Below are 17,347 nucleotides of genomic sequence, written 5' to 3'. Positions count from 1 at the left end.
TTGGGCCTAGTGTGTGTGTCCTTTTTTTTTTTCTTCAGTTTTTGCTTTTTAAAAATTTGTGTTTCACTCTGAATATTTACTGTTCGAAGGTATTGACTGTTCTGAGGTAGGAACAGTTATGTACTTGTCTATATATACGACGTTCCGCTTCCAGGATTGCTCCGGTGCCGCTCTTTTCGGCCAGATGTCCGTTACCTTCCGCTTTCTTTGTGTTGTAATTTTAAACTCCGGTGGATTTATGAGGACTATGGTTATCTGCTCCTCAGATCTCTGCAGGGTAAAGTGAGACAGCTAGCTAGACTGTCCAATCTGAGTTTTCTGTTGCACGACTTAAACAACTTTTAAACTATTTTGCTGCGGCACCGTGGCTCTGCTCTGATTGTGATTGGTTTAAAGAAATGCCAATAAACCAGAGCACATTATTCTCACATCCCAGAATACTGTGTGGACTAGCCAGACCCTTCTTCACAGCGCTGTGAAGGAAGTTCTGGCAATTTGAGACTATTATAGCACAAATAATGACATAACCAGCTGAATCTGTCTCCTCTCCAGTTCTGGTTGGCCTTCACTCAAGCTGTACAGTTGATGCACAAGTGTCTATTCCTGATTGGTGGCTGGGAGTTTGAAGCCCCCCTCCCACTCTCTTGCTTAACAACTCATTGCTAAATTAAGATTGACCACCTTCTCTGTGACAGTTAAAATGTACGCTAGAAACAGTAGGTGGCATCTCTTCCCATCATCCTCTGACATGCTCAGTCACTCATTCCAGGCCTCTTGTTCACACCCTCACACATTCATTCAGAAATATCTTTGTTTTTTGTCCACAGAGGCTCAGTCGTTCCTAAGTTTAGTATCTAGTAGCTTAACAGAAAGTGTCTAAAATCACAACAATTGACGGTGTACTGGTACTCATGTGAAATTCAGTTGTGGGATAAGGACCAAAGAGCACAATTATGTGAGGTATTAAGGTAGCATCATGTCAAGTAAGAGTAGTTCTTAATAGGGCTTTTAGATACATCCAAAGCTCCACTGTTTGTGTTAATGGGCAAAAGTGGTACACTGTACTATACATACCTTGCAGACAACCTGTGTAGACATTATTGTTCAAACTACAACCCTATAGGTTACAGAGCAATCTGTGTCTGCATTTATAACTGCTGTTAATAACTGATACAGGACTACCTTAAATGTGTTTTTTAATAGTTAACACTAGAAAACCCTGTAGACATTAAACACCATAGCTACTCTTATGCTGTTATTTTCCATTGCCAGTGATAGCAACATCAAAGCCGCAGCCAACATTTTAAAGGCACACTTGGGAAAAAAGACAACGACTGATGCCAGAGCCTGTCATGTGTAAGTAATAAAGAATTAATGTTAAATAGAATTCATAAAAGCACATATTTTCTCATAAACAAATCATCATGCCACATCCCACCACCAGTGAAGTTTCTGAAGATTAAGGCAGTTTAATGCATCAAAATGAACATGCTGTATTGTTTGGACATGCTCCCCAAGGCATTTGGGTTGGACATGCTCAAGTAAGAAACTCCTGCCATATTTGGGGATTAATTTACAGTTGAGATGTTCCCAAGGAATTGTGAGATTATGTTCAGCACAGTGTGTCTGCTAGAGTGTGATAAAGCAGTAATCCGCCTAGTGTTTAGCTGTGTTAGGGATTCTAGGTTGACTCGGGGGTCTATATGTTCCAGACATACCCTCTCTTCATCTCTCATCCCTCTCTCTGTCACACACACACAGTCTTAGTGGGCATTAAGTCTTCCTTACCACGATAATTGGTTGACAGCTCATTTACTTGATGCACATTTACTGCAACTGGTTTGAGGAGTCAGGGCTGTAAAGTTGGTACAGTCATTTGATTATCAGTCTTTGTTAGCAACCATGGCGGCTCATTGTTGAAGATGTGATTCTTGATTTATTTATTCATCATTAATTTAGAGGAAGGTAATGTTTCTTTTTAGTCTGTTTGTCTGAAGTAACTGGCCCTGAAAATTCATCACACTGCAACTTAAGACACACATGCAAATGGGCAAAATATCTTCCCCAATTTGATTGCAAAATAATACGCTGCAAAGTAAGAAAACACAACTAAATACCGAAACGCTGCAAATACAGAAAAAAAAAGACCTGGCTCTATGTTTCAGTGCTAAATCACTCAACTTCTCACCAATGATCATTTTACAAAATGTGTGTTTTAGAGACTGGAAATACGGTATTTAATAGAATATATAATAGAATATTTAAAAGGAGTCTTACTTATGGGGACTAGTATTCAAGGAAAAGTTAATCTCCAAAAGTTCAACATTCAATACACTAAATCCCTTTCTTGCCGAGTTAGATGAGATGATTGATACAAAGTATTACCTACCATGTGGTATCAATCTTATCATCTTGCCCAAAAGGTTGAACTTTTCGTTTATTACTAGTCCCCCCGACTTCGGATTTCCAACCAGTTTGCCTTTTATGTCACAGTAAAATGTCCTATTCTTAGAATTGTTAACATATATCTATTTCCAGTCAAACACAAATTTGCAAAATTATCATTGGTGAGAAGTTTTGTGATTCAGCACTAAAATATTGAGCCAGGTCTTGGTACAAAAATCTAAGGATCAAGCTGCGACCTCTCTAAAAAGGAGAGTCCACTGCTTGTACACGTAGAGTCCCTGTGGCATGCTATGACTCCTGCAACACCTCCAACACACAGATCTCAGCCCCTCCACCAACTGGCCCTCTCTGTGCCCCGCCTCTTCTCTCTGCATGCCCTTTAACCTTCCTGCCTTGGTACAGTATATATAGTCTGTGTGACTATCAGAGTTCTCCTGGCAGCCATCATGAAGGGTGCAGTCTTGATCTGCTGTTTCCTCTCCCTGCTGCATTTGCAGGCCACAGCAGGTAAGACTTTTAGTAAGCATTTTGCTTAAACATCTGGTGGACTCCTTGTATTTTATGTCGGGTGGTGCATTGTGGGCAGGACATATGCTTGTATACAAATGCTGCTGATGGATGAAATAGTGATGCGGTGCAAGTTTAGAGTCATGTTTAATGGTTGCTCTGTTAGCTTGTTCATACCGTGACCCTTCAGAGATTCAGAAGCTGTGATTCAGACTGTTAAAAGTAGATTGTCAAAAGTAGTTGGTAGAGTTCTTGTGTCCATTGCGGGGGCAGTTTGAGCAGGAATGGCACTGGCTTCAGTGACAGTCATAGGGACACCAGCTGAGGATAGACAGCCCGGTCTTTCTTAACCACCAAGCAGGACTATTTCAGATCTGTCTCAGTTTATAATTAAACTGTTGGCTGGCAGTACAAAAACAGATTTAAGTGGCTCTTTGTCGTCTTTTTAATCATTCAACACACAACACTCTAATCCCTTACACTTTCAATGTATGAACAAATGTCTTCTCATTCATTTTGGTGACTTTACAAGGAAGAGCATTCAAACTAGAGTTCAGCCTCTCCTATGGACTGACAGCATGTCAGCTGTTCTAACGCATGGCACCAGCTGATGGAAAGTCTTACCAAGGAGAGGACATCCACCCAGAAGCTTGAATGGACACTGAGCTTTTTGTCACATACCTCTGCATTCATTGATGTGATCTCTTTGCTTCAATCTTGAACTTTATTTTCCACAACTTGGTTCAGAAGAGTTACTCCAGACTTGAAACACCTATAGGGGGCAACATTTCCTGTGATTATAATCCATAGCATCATAAACTACAGGGTCGTGACAATCTCACAATAAATGTGATTACATAGCACCTCTAGGGTTGAGTGTCAGCAACTTCTCCCAGATTACCCATTCTAAAAATGCGGACTGGTTACTGGGTATGGACTGGAGCGTTTGGTGTTACCCTTGTCCGTCACCCTTGTCCGTCCTTGGGTGGCGTTCAGCTCGACAGCCCGGGCCCAGGCCTCCATATTCCAGGCTGCTGTCAGGTGTCTAACATTGGAAGGCCTCCTGAAACCCAACACTGTTCACTACAGTTCCTCCCTCCCTCCGCTCAACTCCCCTTCTCTCCTGACACCTCACCCCTCCCAGCCCATGCTTCCCTTTAGATACACTGCGCAGCTGCTGTCACTCTGCACTGTCACAATCGCAATTTATTCCCAGCAGTTGGCCTTATAGGGACATGCATTCTCCAGGCAGGAGGGGCCAGGCTTTGGCTGAAACTCATGCCTTCATAGACCCCTTCTGCAGGTCAATGCATCTTTTGGTGGCCTCTGTCTACTGCATGTGCATACTATGTATTGATTTTTGTTGTTGTTGCTGCAGAGCACACAGGAGTTTTGATTCCAATACCTGCAGGTTATGAGAATCATTAACTCCTTGCTGATCAGTGTGCAATTGTTTGTGTTATTGATTAGTTCAAACAATGTCAGGAACTCCATTTAAGTAGCCAACATTGCAGAGATGAGCATAAAAGGGTTATCTCCTTCAAAAGGAATGTAAAAAAGAAATTGCTATCATCTCATCATATGTTGTCTAACAGCCCTGGGCTGTGCACATTTTCTGGTCCAAAAAGCCTACCACACCATCATTTTGTATATTTTGTGTATATTTTGTAAGAAATACAGCTGACAGCAGCAGCAGGGCCTACACAAGACAAGGTAATCTTGATGTTGTTGATGTCTTACAGTCATTTTTGTCCCGCATCAGTCTTAAACAAATTTAAAGACTGATGCCAGTCGATTACATCAATAAAATTGTCCACATTTTGATGTAAAGCAAGGACACCATGGCTTTGGTATGACATGATAGAAAGAATAATTTTGGTAAAATGTAGCTTTACATTCCTCTGTGTATAGTTAGGAATATTTAGGCTCTGGTGTAGCAGTGTGAACAAAGCTTCAAGTGTAGTAACCGTGTTCGATCTGCCAGGCCTGGAGTACTCATCTGACTCTGCCATAATATTTTATTTACCTGCAGGTGTTAAATAGCTTCCATTTTTCACGACAAAGACAGGAGCAGAGAAAACCTGTGTTTTTTTGTTTGTGTGAATGGGTCAACATACTGTTAAATGACCAACCTGACTCCATGATGCTGCCCACTTGTCATGTAGGAGTAAACATAGGTTGCTAGAGTAACTATTGGGTTATTATAGGATTGCCAGAAACCCTACACTAACCAGGTCTTGTGTGAATGGCGCTGACTGACCAAATGAGGGTTGAAGCCATGTTCAGTGTCCGATGTCAAATGTGGTGTTTGAGTGTAAGAGCAGTTTAAGAAAGCTGCTAATACAATATAAAATAAAAGTAATTAGTGGAAATGTAGTTACAGCATTTTGCTAAAATTCAACACTCAGAGACCTGACTTTTATAGACATATCACAGTCTATATTACCTCTTTGAGACCTTGATTAGTTCTTCACACCAGTGTGTTTATACTTGAGTGGTAACCTTGATACAGTAAAAACATATTTGGCCTCCTCACTTTGCAGAGGGGAGACATGGAAATTTAAAGGCACACTTTCCCCACGTGATCCCCTCTGATAGTATGTGGCATGTCTGGGACATCCCTACGTTGGTAGTAGTAGAAGAAGGGACACACCAGTGAAACTCAACTGCCTAAAAACACACCCCTCCTTAAGTCAAGCCCCCCAGTCCCAAGGGCACCTGATGTCCTCTCCTGGCTTTCGAACAGGAGAGCAAGGATAGAGGCTTCAGATCAACACCTCAGGGTGAAGTGCCTTTGCAACTGCGCCTTCCTTTAAGCCTGTCACTCAGCTACATGTCTAGCTGTCAGTGACCCCTTAGCAGACTTACACTCTTACGTAAGATGGTCTGTAAGGGCCAGTGGCAACCCTTACGTCAGTGATGTTTTTTTATTATTTTTTTTACTGTTAAAACAAAATATACCAACATTTGGATGTACAAAGTAGTCTGCCTTTGCACGTAAAAACTTTCTGTTTTGAAATACATACATTTACAGGACATAGTGTGAAAGTAATGAATTATATTTGAACTGCACATGCCTGAGATACAAAGAAAACCATCATGTGTATCAGTACTGTCTTTGAAACTTACATGAGCAGTCCTGGCGGTCCGGGTACAGTAGCTCTTATTTGGTTCCATTACACAATTAACTCTAAGGGATGTGGATGTCTCTGAGTGTCCACACTGACTAAAATAGGAAACAGCCATTCCGCTCCCTCCTCTGTCCATCTTTTGACCCATTGTGGGTCTATTTTTGACTACGGTGTAGTACTAGCTCCACAAGCTGTGCCACCTGTTGCAATCGGTGGCATTTTCTCACCACGCCCTGCACAAGCTCTGCTGACTGCTCTCACACCTCTGACCCTTGCTAGACGAAGAATAATGTGCATTTGTATGGATTAGGTTTATTTAGCATACATTGAGCTTCGTTATTTTGGTAAAATGTATATGCAATGTCCTTCTAACGTGCAAGAAAATTGGCGTGTTTGTCACATCAATGCTATTTATGTCCTTTGGTATTTAACAAATCAGTCCTTATGTAAAAATTGTCCACTGTGTTTAAATTTGAATGAAACCGAAGCCTCTACATGGATCTTTCCAGCGGAGCCCCCCTGGCCTTCAGTTTAGGTTGCCTGAATCCCCACTTGCTCAGGATAAATCCTCTGACTGGGGGTTCCAGGCCTGTCACCCTCATCATGTTCATAATTCAATTTACCTCCACTGTGCTGCAAGTAGAACATGATACAGGGGGTTAACACATACACAGATACCTAATATATACAGTGTAAATATACTATGCACATGTCCTTGTGCAAATGCATACTAGCACCCACAGATCTATGTCCACATACAAACAGAATGCATATTAGGGTAATTCCTGGTTGTAATTTTTGACTACATTAAAAATGCATTTTGTTTAGTTCAGTATGTAATTTCTAGCACTTGCAGAGGTATGTGCTAATGATTGTCTGAATTAGTTGACAGTGCTCAAGATATATTCTTTTTTAATTTGTCTCCATTTCATTTTAACTAGCTATGTATTTGCACTGGATAGTGACTGGCTCCACAATTAGTGATGTCACAAACAATGCTGTTACATGCACATGAACAACTTATTATACTGTACATATTTCAGGGAAGTACAAAGCCTCTCCCCTTAGCAAAGTATCGTGGACATGTGTTTATATATCTATCAATATGTATAGTCAAATATCTGGCAAAAGTAAAGGGGGTCTTTAAACTTGAGCAACATATTTGCACAGAAGTTTTGTTGATTGACATTCCGTCTGATGATTGAATAGCCTCCACACAAGGATCTGTAGATGAGGCATGACTCACCCAGCTGCTGAGGCCGTGGTAGGCTTAAATCACCAGCATTCCTTCTGGATGTGCTGATGCCACCAGAATGTTTCTCCAAACTGAGGGAGGGTTGTGTGGCAACGGGCTCAGTGAGGACACATGGTCCTGGTTGCAGATGTCCAGGGTTCAACTCCCCTGGCGCCTGCAGGGTTAATTTTGAGCGCTGATGCAAGGCCCGCCTTCCGCGGGCAACACTACCTCTATGATCTTTGCAGACCTCTGTCCCAGGGCTTCCATCAGGGATTGACTGGATTGGGAGGTGTTAACACACTCACAGCAGTTAAGGCCCACTCAAGAGGCTTGTGTTAAAAGACACGACTCTTCTAAGTGATGAGTCAAGTTACAGAATCTTGAGTAAGCTTTGAGTGCTGAAGGGACAGGCCTGTTACAGTGAAGAGATGGGACATGTTCCTCAAAAGTTCACTCATCCTCAGTGTTCTCTGAAAACTGACATCTCTCAAACAAACAAACAAAAAACTCTTCTTTGTGTAACTTATCCCATTTTGTGCCAACTCTCTACCCGGTGCTTGTTCAGATGATTTAAATTCTGGCTTTTGCAATGTTTCTCTTTGACTCAATATGCTCAATTTCTATATACATCCTCTTTTTTTAGCAACACATCCTACTGTACCTCCTTGAAAAATATTCGTTGGGAATTACTAACCACGTAGCCTTTTACACATTTAAATACGTAGTGACAAGTATAGATCAGACATTGAATCTTTTTAGGGATTGCAGTAGCATGCGCTCCTTTTATTTTGGCTGCTAACCTTTTGGTTTCTCTTGTTCATGCACCATGCTGGGAGCAACATTACACAGGCTTATTTTTAGCAAGTTGACTCGGGGAGAATCAGCGGTGCTGCGTTGTTCCTAACCAGCAGTGTGTGTCACTGCTGCTACACTGCAAAAGACCAATCGTCTCAGTTAAAGCCTGAGCCATATGTCATTGTGGGGGGATCTTTTATGGTCTATCCATTATTGTTTACCTGTGCACATGTACTAAAATGATATTTTCTGTGGTCTGATATGCTTTCAGATCATTTGATTAATTGATTATTCATTCTTTTTCTGCCTCAGTCGTCAGACACCTTTATTGACCCCAGTTCATGTTATTAATGTGAATATATTTCTACTCAAAATACCCTTGTGTCATTAATAATAAAAAAATAAAGTTAACTTCAGGCTTGTAAACAAACAGGCCTTCAGATGATACTTGTCAATTACAGTTTTGGCCAAAGCAACATGCCATTCTGACTCTTGGCCAGAAACAGTAGAAGTCAGTGACTACATGGCCGGTGGCTTTACATGCCATGACACCACTGCGGCTGAAATGTGCAGAATGTCAGCAATGAGGTTACCATGTTATTGTATAGTCCTTTTAAAATTAAGCTACATACGCACATGTTAATGGGTGACATAAATCAAGCAAATATTTGGCAAAGTAGTCACTTTGATTATGTCATTTGTAAACATAAAAATCTCTCAAATATTAGCATTGAATCTATCAAAGTGGAGAAAACCTTGTCATTGTACATTGTTTGGTTATGACTCCAGAAAACCAAATGGTCAACATCTGATCGAAACATGCAGTACACATGATTACATTTAAGTAGTATTTGAAAGGACTTTGGTGAAGTTGCTGAGGGAGGGGTAATGGAGAGTATATGGTATAAGTGTTTACTGTATATGACTTTAGACTGTCAAAATGATCAATGTCTAAGATGTCTGCAAAAGAAATTATTTTACCTTCCCCCATCAAGTGCTTTTGCTTCACACCAGTCAGTTTTTGATTGGTGATGAGTATTGCAGGCATGACCTGGGCATTTGCCATCAAGCTGAGATCGGAGGGTCGTGCCCTGGGCAACAGCGGCAACTTTTCATGCTTTCTAATCGTCCATGCAGGTCTTTTCATCTGAACATTATTTAGTATTTGTAATTTTGAATTTTTTTTTTCCAGGGAGGGATGTGCAGCTGAGGAGGTTATATCAAATGTTCTATCTTGTTATCAAGTCAAGGATTGATTTTGAACTATGTTAATATGTTTCCTTTGCCAGTAAACTAAATTTAACTGGCCTGTGCTAACAGGAAGTATCCAGATGATGTGTTTATATAACAAGATCAATATTCAGATTATGCCATGTGTTTTACACAGTCTGATTTACAATTGAGTGGCTGCAGTTAATCATCCTTACAGCTGCTACCATCAGCTTTAATATTCCAATAACATGCTGTAAATACCTTTAAAATTCCCTAACAACGCTATTAAGGGAGTGTCTGCTAGCTGGGACACACAGACCCATAACCCTCCAGGGACATGGAAGTGTGAACCAGGAAGACTTCCCCACTCCTATATATAGCTCATAGCCGTAGCAGGTTTGTCTGAAGCAGGATTGTGTGGGAGGCGTCACAGAAAGGCTTGTTCTGAGGCCTGGACACACAAGGACAGGCCTCACAGTGTGATAAGTCTGTGATAGGTGGGTAAATATAGAAGAGAAAAGACACAGGATTGCACATCATTGTCTCATCATGTATATTACTGATGGGAACACTCAGTCCAGCTCTGAGTTCTCCTCCCAGTCCCTAATGAAACTGGGGAAGTCCCGCTCTCTCTGTCTCTCTTTCTCTCTTTCTCTGTTTCTCTGTCTCTCTCTCTCTCTCTCTCTCTCTCTCTCTCTCTCTCTGCCTCTCTCTCTCTCTCTCTCTCTCTCTCTCTCTCTCTCTCTCTCTCGGCATCCTTTATCTTTGCTGTTGCTATAAAGTCCATGGTGATGCAAAACAAATGTCTTTGTTTAGTTTCAACGCTTTCTAAATTAAGAGCTGATTTTACTAACAGCTGTAACCTAAGCGATCTGATATGTTTGAAAGTGGACATGACACACACCGGTGAGCGAATATGTTCTTTTGGATTCTCTCCCGCTCACACGCACACACACACACACACACACACACACACACACACACACACACACACACACACAATGGGGGGTGAAATGAGTCATCAAAATACCACACGCATACACACTGTGGGGTGCAAAAATGTAAGACACTTTGGAAAAAAATCACCAAATGTAATGTATGCACGTTGAAGGAAAGCCACCCATTTCTTGCATAGAGAACCTAACAAAAATTGAAAGGATGAAAGACTTTGTTCCTCTTTATAGCTCCACAAATTCATGAAAACTACAAGATTATCTCATGCTTTTTTTTTTGCCCAATATGACATAAAAACGGATGGATTTATAGTGCACACACAGGTTGAAGTTATTTCTTGTTCTCAATGGGTGATTGAATTTCCCTGTGGCCTCCGTACATGTATCACACAGCAGGAAATGGACGTCGTAAAGGATGTCTGCCATACTCTTATCACCAACAAGTGTCAGTTATTTATGCATAGCTAGTGAGGTATATTGTCATCTTATTGTATCTGCATATTCTATATGATTTGTATTTAAGCTTTGGGTAACAAAGAAACCCAGATGAACTTTAGCCTACATTCGTTGGACACTTCTCTGAAGACATCTGGGATGCATTATCAATGGACCCTTAGATAGAGCCAGTTGGCTTGAAGCCATTGGTCAGTTATCGATCCCACCCCAATCTATGGAAATATAGATGTGTGGTCCACACACAAAGAACTTTAGAGTGACTTTTGAGAATCTGGGTAGCTGTCGCTCTCCGAGCTCTGCAGGGCTTGTAAATTGATGCTGAATTCCTTTGATGTAAATAAACCTTTATAATCAAGAAACGGTGTCGGCAGATTCCTCTGTACACAGCAATGCACCATCAATACTAATTAAACAACACTAGTCATCATTCTTGCCAGGTGCAAACATTTCATGGGTGCTATCATGCAGTAGGGTTTTGTATTTACAAAGATAAGACAAAGAGGTAGATGGAAATGAAGACAGCAGGAAAGACAATGTAGAAGAGGAGCATTTAGTGTGCATGTGGCTGCTTATAAAGTCGAGGCTCAGGTTGGAAACATTTGATCGTGACAGCTCAAATATTTTCTATGTCTGAAGTTGCCATCCAATGCAAAACAGTCACCCACTGCTTATTATCAATTATCCATGTGTCACACTTATATTCGCAGCAGAGGTGATACATATTGAGACGCAAAATGTGTTGATTGACGAGGATCCAGAAATAGCAGCACCATTGGCCTCTGTAGCTCAGCTTTGTTGAACACTATGACTGGCTGCTGCTAGGCCACAGTCTGAGCTTCATGATGAAACTATCACTGGATTGGTTTGAACCAAATCTGGCCACCTGGGTCCACTGCCATTATTCATGTTATCAGATCATTAAAGACATACACTGAGGAACTGAACCAAGTAACATTTTGTTAATGTTGTCTTTACAGAAGAAGAAGAAGAAAAAGATTTCATCTCCGTCCTCAGGGACAGATCTCACATCGACGAAACGCTGCGGCTTGCAACTGAGGAGAAAGCCGGAGACTATGCAGGTGAGGATCAAAGATTCAATAGACGTGTGTTTTGCAAAGATACTGTATCTGACAAATTGAAGTTGGTTCAATAAAGCATGTAAAGCTGTTGAATATGTTAATATCCTTTAAATCACTTGACCTGATTTCCTTTCCGCAAATGTCCTTACACGCCTGTGTAGGCTACTAAACAGAAGCATGTACCAGTTTTCTAACATATTTACTTATCATCCTTTCCTCTCTCTATTCTTGTCATCCAGCGGCTATAGAGAGGTTGCGGAAGATCTACCACACATCCATCAAGCCGATGGAGCAGGCCTACAAGTACAATGAGCTGAGGCAGCATGAGATCTCAGGTATCACTGAGGCTTCGGCTACGTCTGCACTTTTGTTCTGATGTGTGGGTTTTTCTGTTTGGGTTGCTTTGGTGACTGATTTGTTGACTTGTTTGTGCACAGACACACACACACACACACACACACACACACACACACACACCCACATCACCCTCACACCATCAAACAATACATAGTAGACAGGTCTTTTATTTTTTTCAATTCTTGGTAATTTTATCGTATGTTATTATCTCTCTTTGGGCTCTCAGACTCACTGTTATATGAGAGGGGTAAACTTTGTGCTATTTTATATGTGTGAATACCTTTCAAGCTCATTTGTAGGAATGTGGGCACAGAAATAGTAACAAAATATGTATACATATTTCGTTTTAAGTCCACACTGCAATCAGTTGTTTTTCTAAAACATTATTGGTCCAGATAAAAGTTATAGTATTTTGTCTAAATCACTCCATTCGTGATATATTTATTCCCCCCCAATACTTTTTGTATTGTCCTTGTGATTTTTAAATGACAGTGCTCAGTTTCTTCTCTGTAAGCTCAACACTCTAGGCTGCACACTGAATTGCCAAGAACAAACTCTACATTCCCACAATGAAAGAAAGCTCGCCCTCTTGTGGCTTTTTAGATTCTGTAGAAGAGAGAAAAAAAACGTAAAGATTCACTGGCCACAAAGGCACACCATCCATTTGTAGACGGACATGTTTGACACATTTGGTCAAATATGGGACTAGATTCCAACCCATCCATGCACACTGTTACTCTACCCCTCCCTGTTGCTTCTAGAGACCTCACACCCTCACTCCTCACTCTCCTCCACCTCCTGTTCCCTTCACTTCTCTGTATTCTACCCTCCCCTGTCCCCCATCCCCATCCCCATCCCCTCCGCTCCCCTCATCTAACAGCCTACCCCGGACGAACCCTGGGGAACTCAGCCACAGGTGGGTGAAGGCGGGGCTTACCTGTGCATGGCACTGCCTGAAGTGCTCAGCCCCTTCCTTACCCCCCTTCATTTGTCCTCATAAATGTGTGAGTCATTAAGACTAATATAAATACTGCACTGCTCTCTGTGGGCCAAAGATTTAAAGCATGTTTCACTTTGGGTGACACCCAATGTAACATTACAGATTGGGGTGTGGTCAAAGAGATCCATAGGTGAAAGGTTCGACCCATACAGAGCAGGGCAGCCTCATTTATACCCTATGTGAATCAAGATGGATTTATTATTTCTTGATTTACTCATTCAAAATCTAAATCAGAACTCCAACTCCCTATTAAAGAATTAAAAGGGAAGACATGTAAATAAATCTCTGAAGTTGTGGCACAAACTTGAGAGATTTGACACTTGTTAGTGTGAAGGCAGGGTGTAAACTGTAAAATATGGAGGGGGGTGCATGTGCAGTTCTGGCTTTAACAAAGGACACACAGGTTTGAGAAGATGGTCAGTGTTTGGCTATGAGTGAATTGACTTTTTGTCAAACTTTGTTCCTTATTTTTTTAATTATTTTAAAAGCCATTAGAATCAGAGGTGGTTATTTTGATTTTCTTTCTTTGTTTCTTTTTTGATTACATTTTTTTTTTGTAAACATATTTTTTATCCTCATCTTCTTTTGAATTCATTGAGCTTTGGATCAGTAGGCTATAACAGAACTTTCCTGCGCCTTACCAGCCCTACACCATGTTCACTCACAACACACATGGCAGCTTGTTTTGAGACATACAGCTTGCTCTGAAAACTTGCCCTGTTGAGTCTTAAGTCAGAGTAATGGCGCTGCTTTGATGTGTCACTGAGATATGGCTGCAGCATTTTGTGAGTGACAATGCTATCCTGACATGCTTATTGGTGTCTCTCAGACTTCAAGTATAGTTCATCCCAAAAACAACCCCAGGATACATTTTGGATAGATTGTTGTTTTGGTTAAACTATCCTTTCATGTGGCACAAAAGGAAATAGAGACTGTAGCAAACATAGGATTCTTCTGGCAACATGGCAACAGGTTCAGGTTCAACACTGAATAGCTCAAAGTTCTCGCACCTTTTCTTATCAGCCAAAAATAAAAACCCAGCATAACTGGTTATCCCTTAATTTTTCAAATACAATTTGGGATGAACTTGAGAGGTTCTTTGTCATTATTTAGCCATACTGCTGATATTTTAACCACTGTTGTCTCTCCTTGCCCAACAGATGGAGAGATTACCTCCAAGCCCATGGTGCTGTTCCTGGGACCCTGGAGTGTAGGAAAGTCCTCAATGATCAATTACCTCCTAGGCATGCACGACAGCCCCTATCAGCTCTACACAGGTATGGTTTACTCAATAAATAATGTCTAATGTTGTAATCCTTTGTACTATAATCCAATAAGGACGTAGTAACCTAAAATGGCATCATAGATCTACAGGACCATTAGAGAGGCAGCTGCCTTATCAAAATGTCCCCGGATTGAGCATGTAAGCGCAAGAATGTTATTGTGGTAATCAAGTGGGCAGAAAGCATCACAGAGGTTTATATAGGTGACATTTTAAGAAGGCTTAATTGTGATTTCTGGGAATTTAGTACCACTGGTCAATTTATTTAAAATGGGTATAATCAATATTTTATATAACAATGTATTAAATGAAACGTGAAAAAATTGTAAAAATGTGAAAGGAATCACTCATAGTGATGAACAAACTGAGAGTTAAGTCCTGAATCTGCAGCTTCCCTCCTCTCACAGAGCTTTATAGTGGTTTTCAGCTTGTTGTTTAGCATTCCGGCCCACAACTTTACTGTTTCGGTTCACTCTCACAGCTCTCATAGGGTTGTTTTCACGAAAAGAATCTCTAAATACCCAGCAAACACTACCTACCCATCACCAAACAGCAGACAGACACAGTTCGCGACTGGTGAACATAGCTTAAGAGCCAGATATTTCCCTCAGGAGTTTGTAGAGGCCAAAAACAGAGCTAAAAGAGAGTGAATATTGAACTTACATTCATTAGTTCATTATGTGACCAGAAACATAACTCCAAATGAATGATGTTGTCCCATAACTCGACTCTCATATTCTCTTTCAGTTTTGGAGCAATAGGTATGAGACACAAGGGAATTCTTTAAAACTTTACCCTAGAACATGCCTGCCTGAAAAGAGAAAGAATTTTTCCGTGCGGTAAAATCATGGAATGAGCTTCCAGAGGAAGTTGTGCGTTCCCCTTCATTTTATTCTTTTAAGAATAGGTTGGATGCCTGTCAAAAGTTGTAATGTATAATTCTAAAGCTTTTCAGTAATTTATGTAACTTATTTAAGAATTGTTAGAAAACTTCAATTCTGAAATTAATGTGTTTTTTGAAAATAAAATGTTAAGATGTGAATATGTGTATATATATATATATATATATATATATATATATATATATATATATATATATATATATATTTGTTTTGTGTTGCTAGAGTCTGGAATAGAGGAAAACATTTCAATAAATAACTGCTGGATGAATATGCAATTGTTTGCTCAAAAGTTTACCATAAACTTAAAAGGTGATGATATATCAATGTTGTGTCCACAACGACATCACAAAAATCTGTTATTGCAGGTTTAACCTTTAAATGTGTATACACATTTTATTCTTCATATTCTTGCCAATCTCTCCCTCTTGTTTTACATGAATTTGTCTTCAGGAGCTGAGCCTACTACCTCTGAGTTCACTGTAATTATGCACGGAGAGAAGATCCGCTCTGTTGAGGGTATTGTTATGGCAGCAGACAGCTCTCGGTCCTTCTCTCCTTTAGAGAAGTTTGGACAAAACTTCCTTGAAAAGCTGGTCGGTATTGAGATGCCTCACAAGCTGCTGGAACGTGTGACTTTTGTGGACACGCCAGGAATCATTGAGAACCGGAAGCAGCAGGAGAGAGGTAAAACCTTCAGTTTGCAGGTTTATACATTCCACAGTTCAAATTCAAAGCAGCTGGCGGCAACTCAGTATCTAGTGGTTTACTTATTCTCTTCTTCCGGCCAGGCTATCCCTTCAATGATGTTTGCCAGTGGTTCATTGATCGTGCTGACCTGATCTTCGTGGTGTTTGACCCCACCAAGCTGGACGTTGGCCTTGAGCTGGAGATGCTCTTCCGGCAGTTGAAGGGTCGCGAATCCCAGATCCGCATCATCCTAAACAAGGCTGACAACCTGGCCACCCAGGACTTAATGAGAGTCTATGGAGCACTCTTTTGGAGCTTAGCACCCCTCATCAATGTCACTGAACCCCCCCGTGTCTACGTCAGCTCTTTCTGGCCATATGACTACGCACCTGATACCAGCCGGGATCTCTTCAAGCGAGAGGAGATCTCCCTCCTGGAAGATCTGAACCAGGTGATTGAAAACCGCATGGAGAACAAAATTGCTTTCATCCGCCAACATGGCATCCGTGTGCGCATTCATAGCCTGCTGGTAGACCGCTACGTCCAGACCTTCAAAGAGAAGATGAGCTTCTTCAGTGACCCTGAACTAGTCTTCAAGGAGATTGTGGACGACCCAGACAAGTTCTATATTTTCAAATCCATCCTAGCCAAGACCAACGTCAGCAAGTTTGACCTGCCCAACCGCGATGCTTACCGTGACTTCTTTGGAGTCAACCCGGTCACCAACTTCAAGCCCCTGACGGCTCAGTGCTCCTACATGGGAGGCTGTCTGTTGGATAAGATTGAGAGGGCAATCACCAATGAGCTGCCCGCCCTTCTGAGCAGCATTAACTCTGGCAAGCAGCCTGGCCTGTCCTCCTGTGAGGCTACTGGCTGTGGTGAGAAGCCAAAGAATCGCTACCGGAAGAACTGAGGAAAACAAAATAACTTGAGTGGGGGAAGTAAGAAGAGAAGGCCAAGCCAACCCTGATTTTGTCAGAATGCCTGTATTGTTGAAGAGACAGAGGAGATTAGTGTTTGTTTTTTTCCTCAGGAGAATATGTAGAGGTGCATTTAGGGACTGTGGGAATGAGGCAGATAGAGGGAGGGAAGGGTCATTGTATGATAAGGCAGCTTAAGGACACAAGTGCTAAAGAAACGAAAACATGCCACTGATCACTAAGTTTTGTTACTGTTTGTCTGGGATTTTGGGGATGGGGATGTTAATGATGTGAAGAAACACAGAAATAAAATAAAAAAAAATAAAAAGTAAGCTCAAAATAAAAATTGAAAATCTGAGACTGAAAACAGTCAAAACCCAGCTCCCTTGTATGTGAATAAAATGGGAAAAAGTGGAAACAGGA

General features: G+C 41.1%; 1 protein-coding gene across 2 annotated transcripts; it reads left to right on the top strand.

Moving 5' to 3' along the window:
- Positions 1-2,836: 2,836 nt before the first annotated feature.
- Positions 2,837-17,347, top strand: srl (sarcalumenin). 2 transcript variants are annotated; one of them, XM_028598758.1, is made up of 7 exons: positions 2,837-2,913; positions 11,675-11,776; positions 12,016-12,111; positions 13,014-13,049; positions 14,294-14,410; positions 15,768-16,001; positions 16,106-17,347. In XM_028598758.1, the coding sequence occupies exons 1-7, from the start codon at positions 2,853-2,855 to the stop codon at positions 16,915-16,917; spliced, it is 1,458 nt and encodes a 485-aa protein (XP_028454559.1). In that variant the 5' UTR covers positions 2,837-2,852; the 3' UTR covers positions 16,918-17,347. The 2 variants fall into 2 exon arrangements, with proteins under 2 accessions (XP_028454559.1, XP_028454561.1); XM_028598760.1 differs by lacking the exon at positions 13,014-13,049.

The sequence above is a fragment of the Perca flavescens genome, chromosome 15 (genome assembly GCF_004354835.1).
Source record: "Perca flavescens isolate YP-PL-M2 chromosome 15, PFLA_1.0, whole genome shotgun sequence".
Lineage (NCBI taxonomy): Eukaryota > Metazoa > Chordata > Actinopteri > Perciformes > Percidae > Perca > Perca flavescens.
Note: the sequence above shows the minus strand (reverse complement) of the source record. Positions and strands in the feature narration are given on the sequence as shown.

Excerpts from the sequence above, each read along its gene's own strand:
- srl (XM_028598758.1), top strand. The coding sequence starts at position 2,853 with ATGAAGGGTGCAGTCTTGATCTGCTGTTTCCTCTCCCTGCTGCATTTG. Across the intron at positions 2,914-11,674 it reads GCATTTGCAGGCCACAGCAG|AAGAAGAAGAAGAAAAAGAT; the intron begins GTAAGACTTTTA and ends TTGTCTTTACAG. Across the intron at positions 14,411-15,767 it reads CCCCTATCAGCTCTACACAG|GAGCTGAGCCTACTACCTCT; the intron begins GTATGGTTTACT and ends ATTTGTCTTCAG.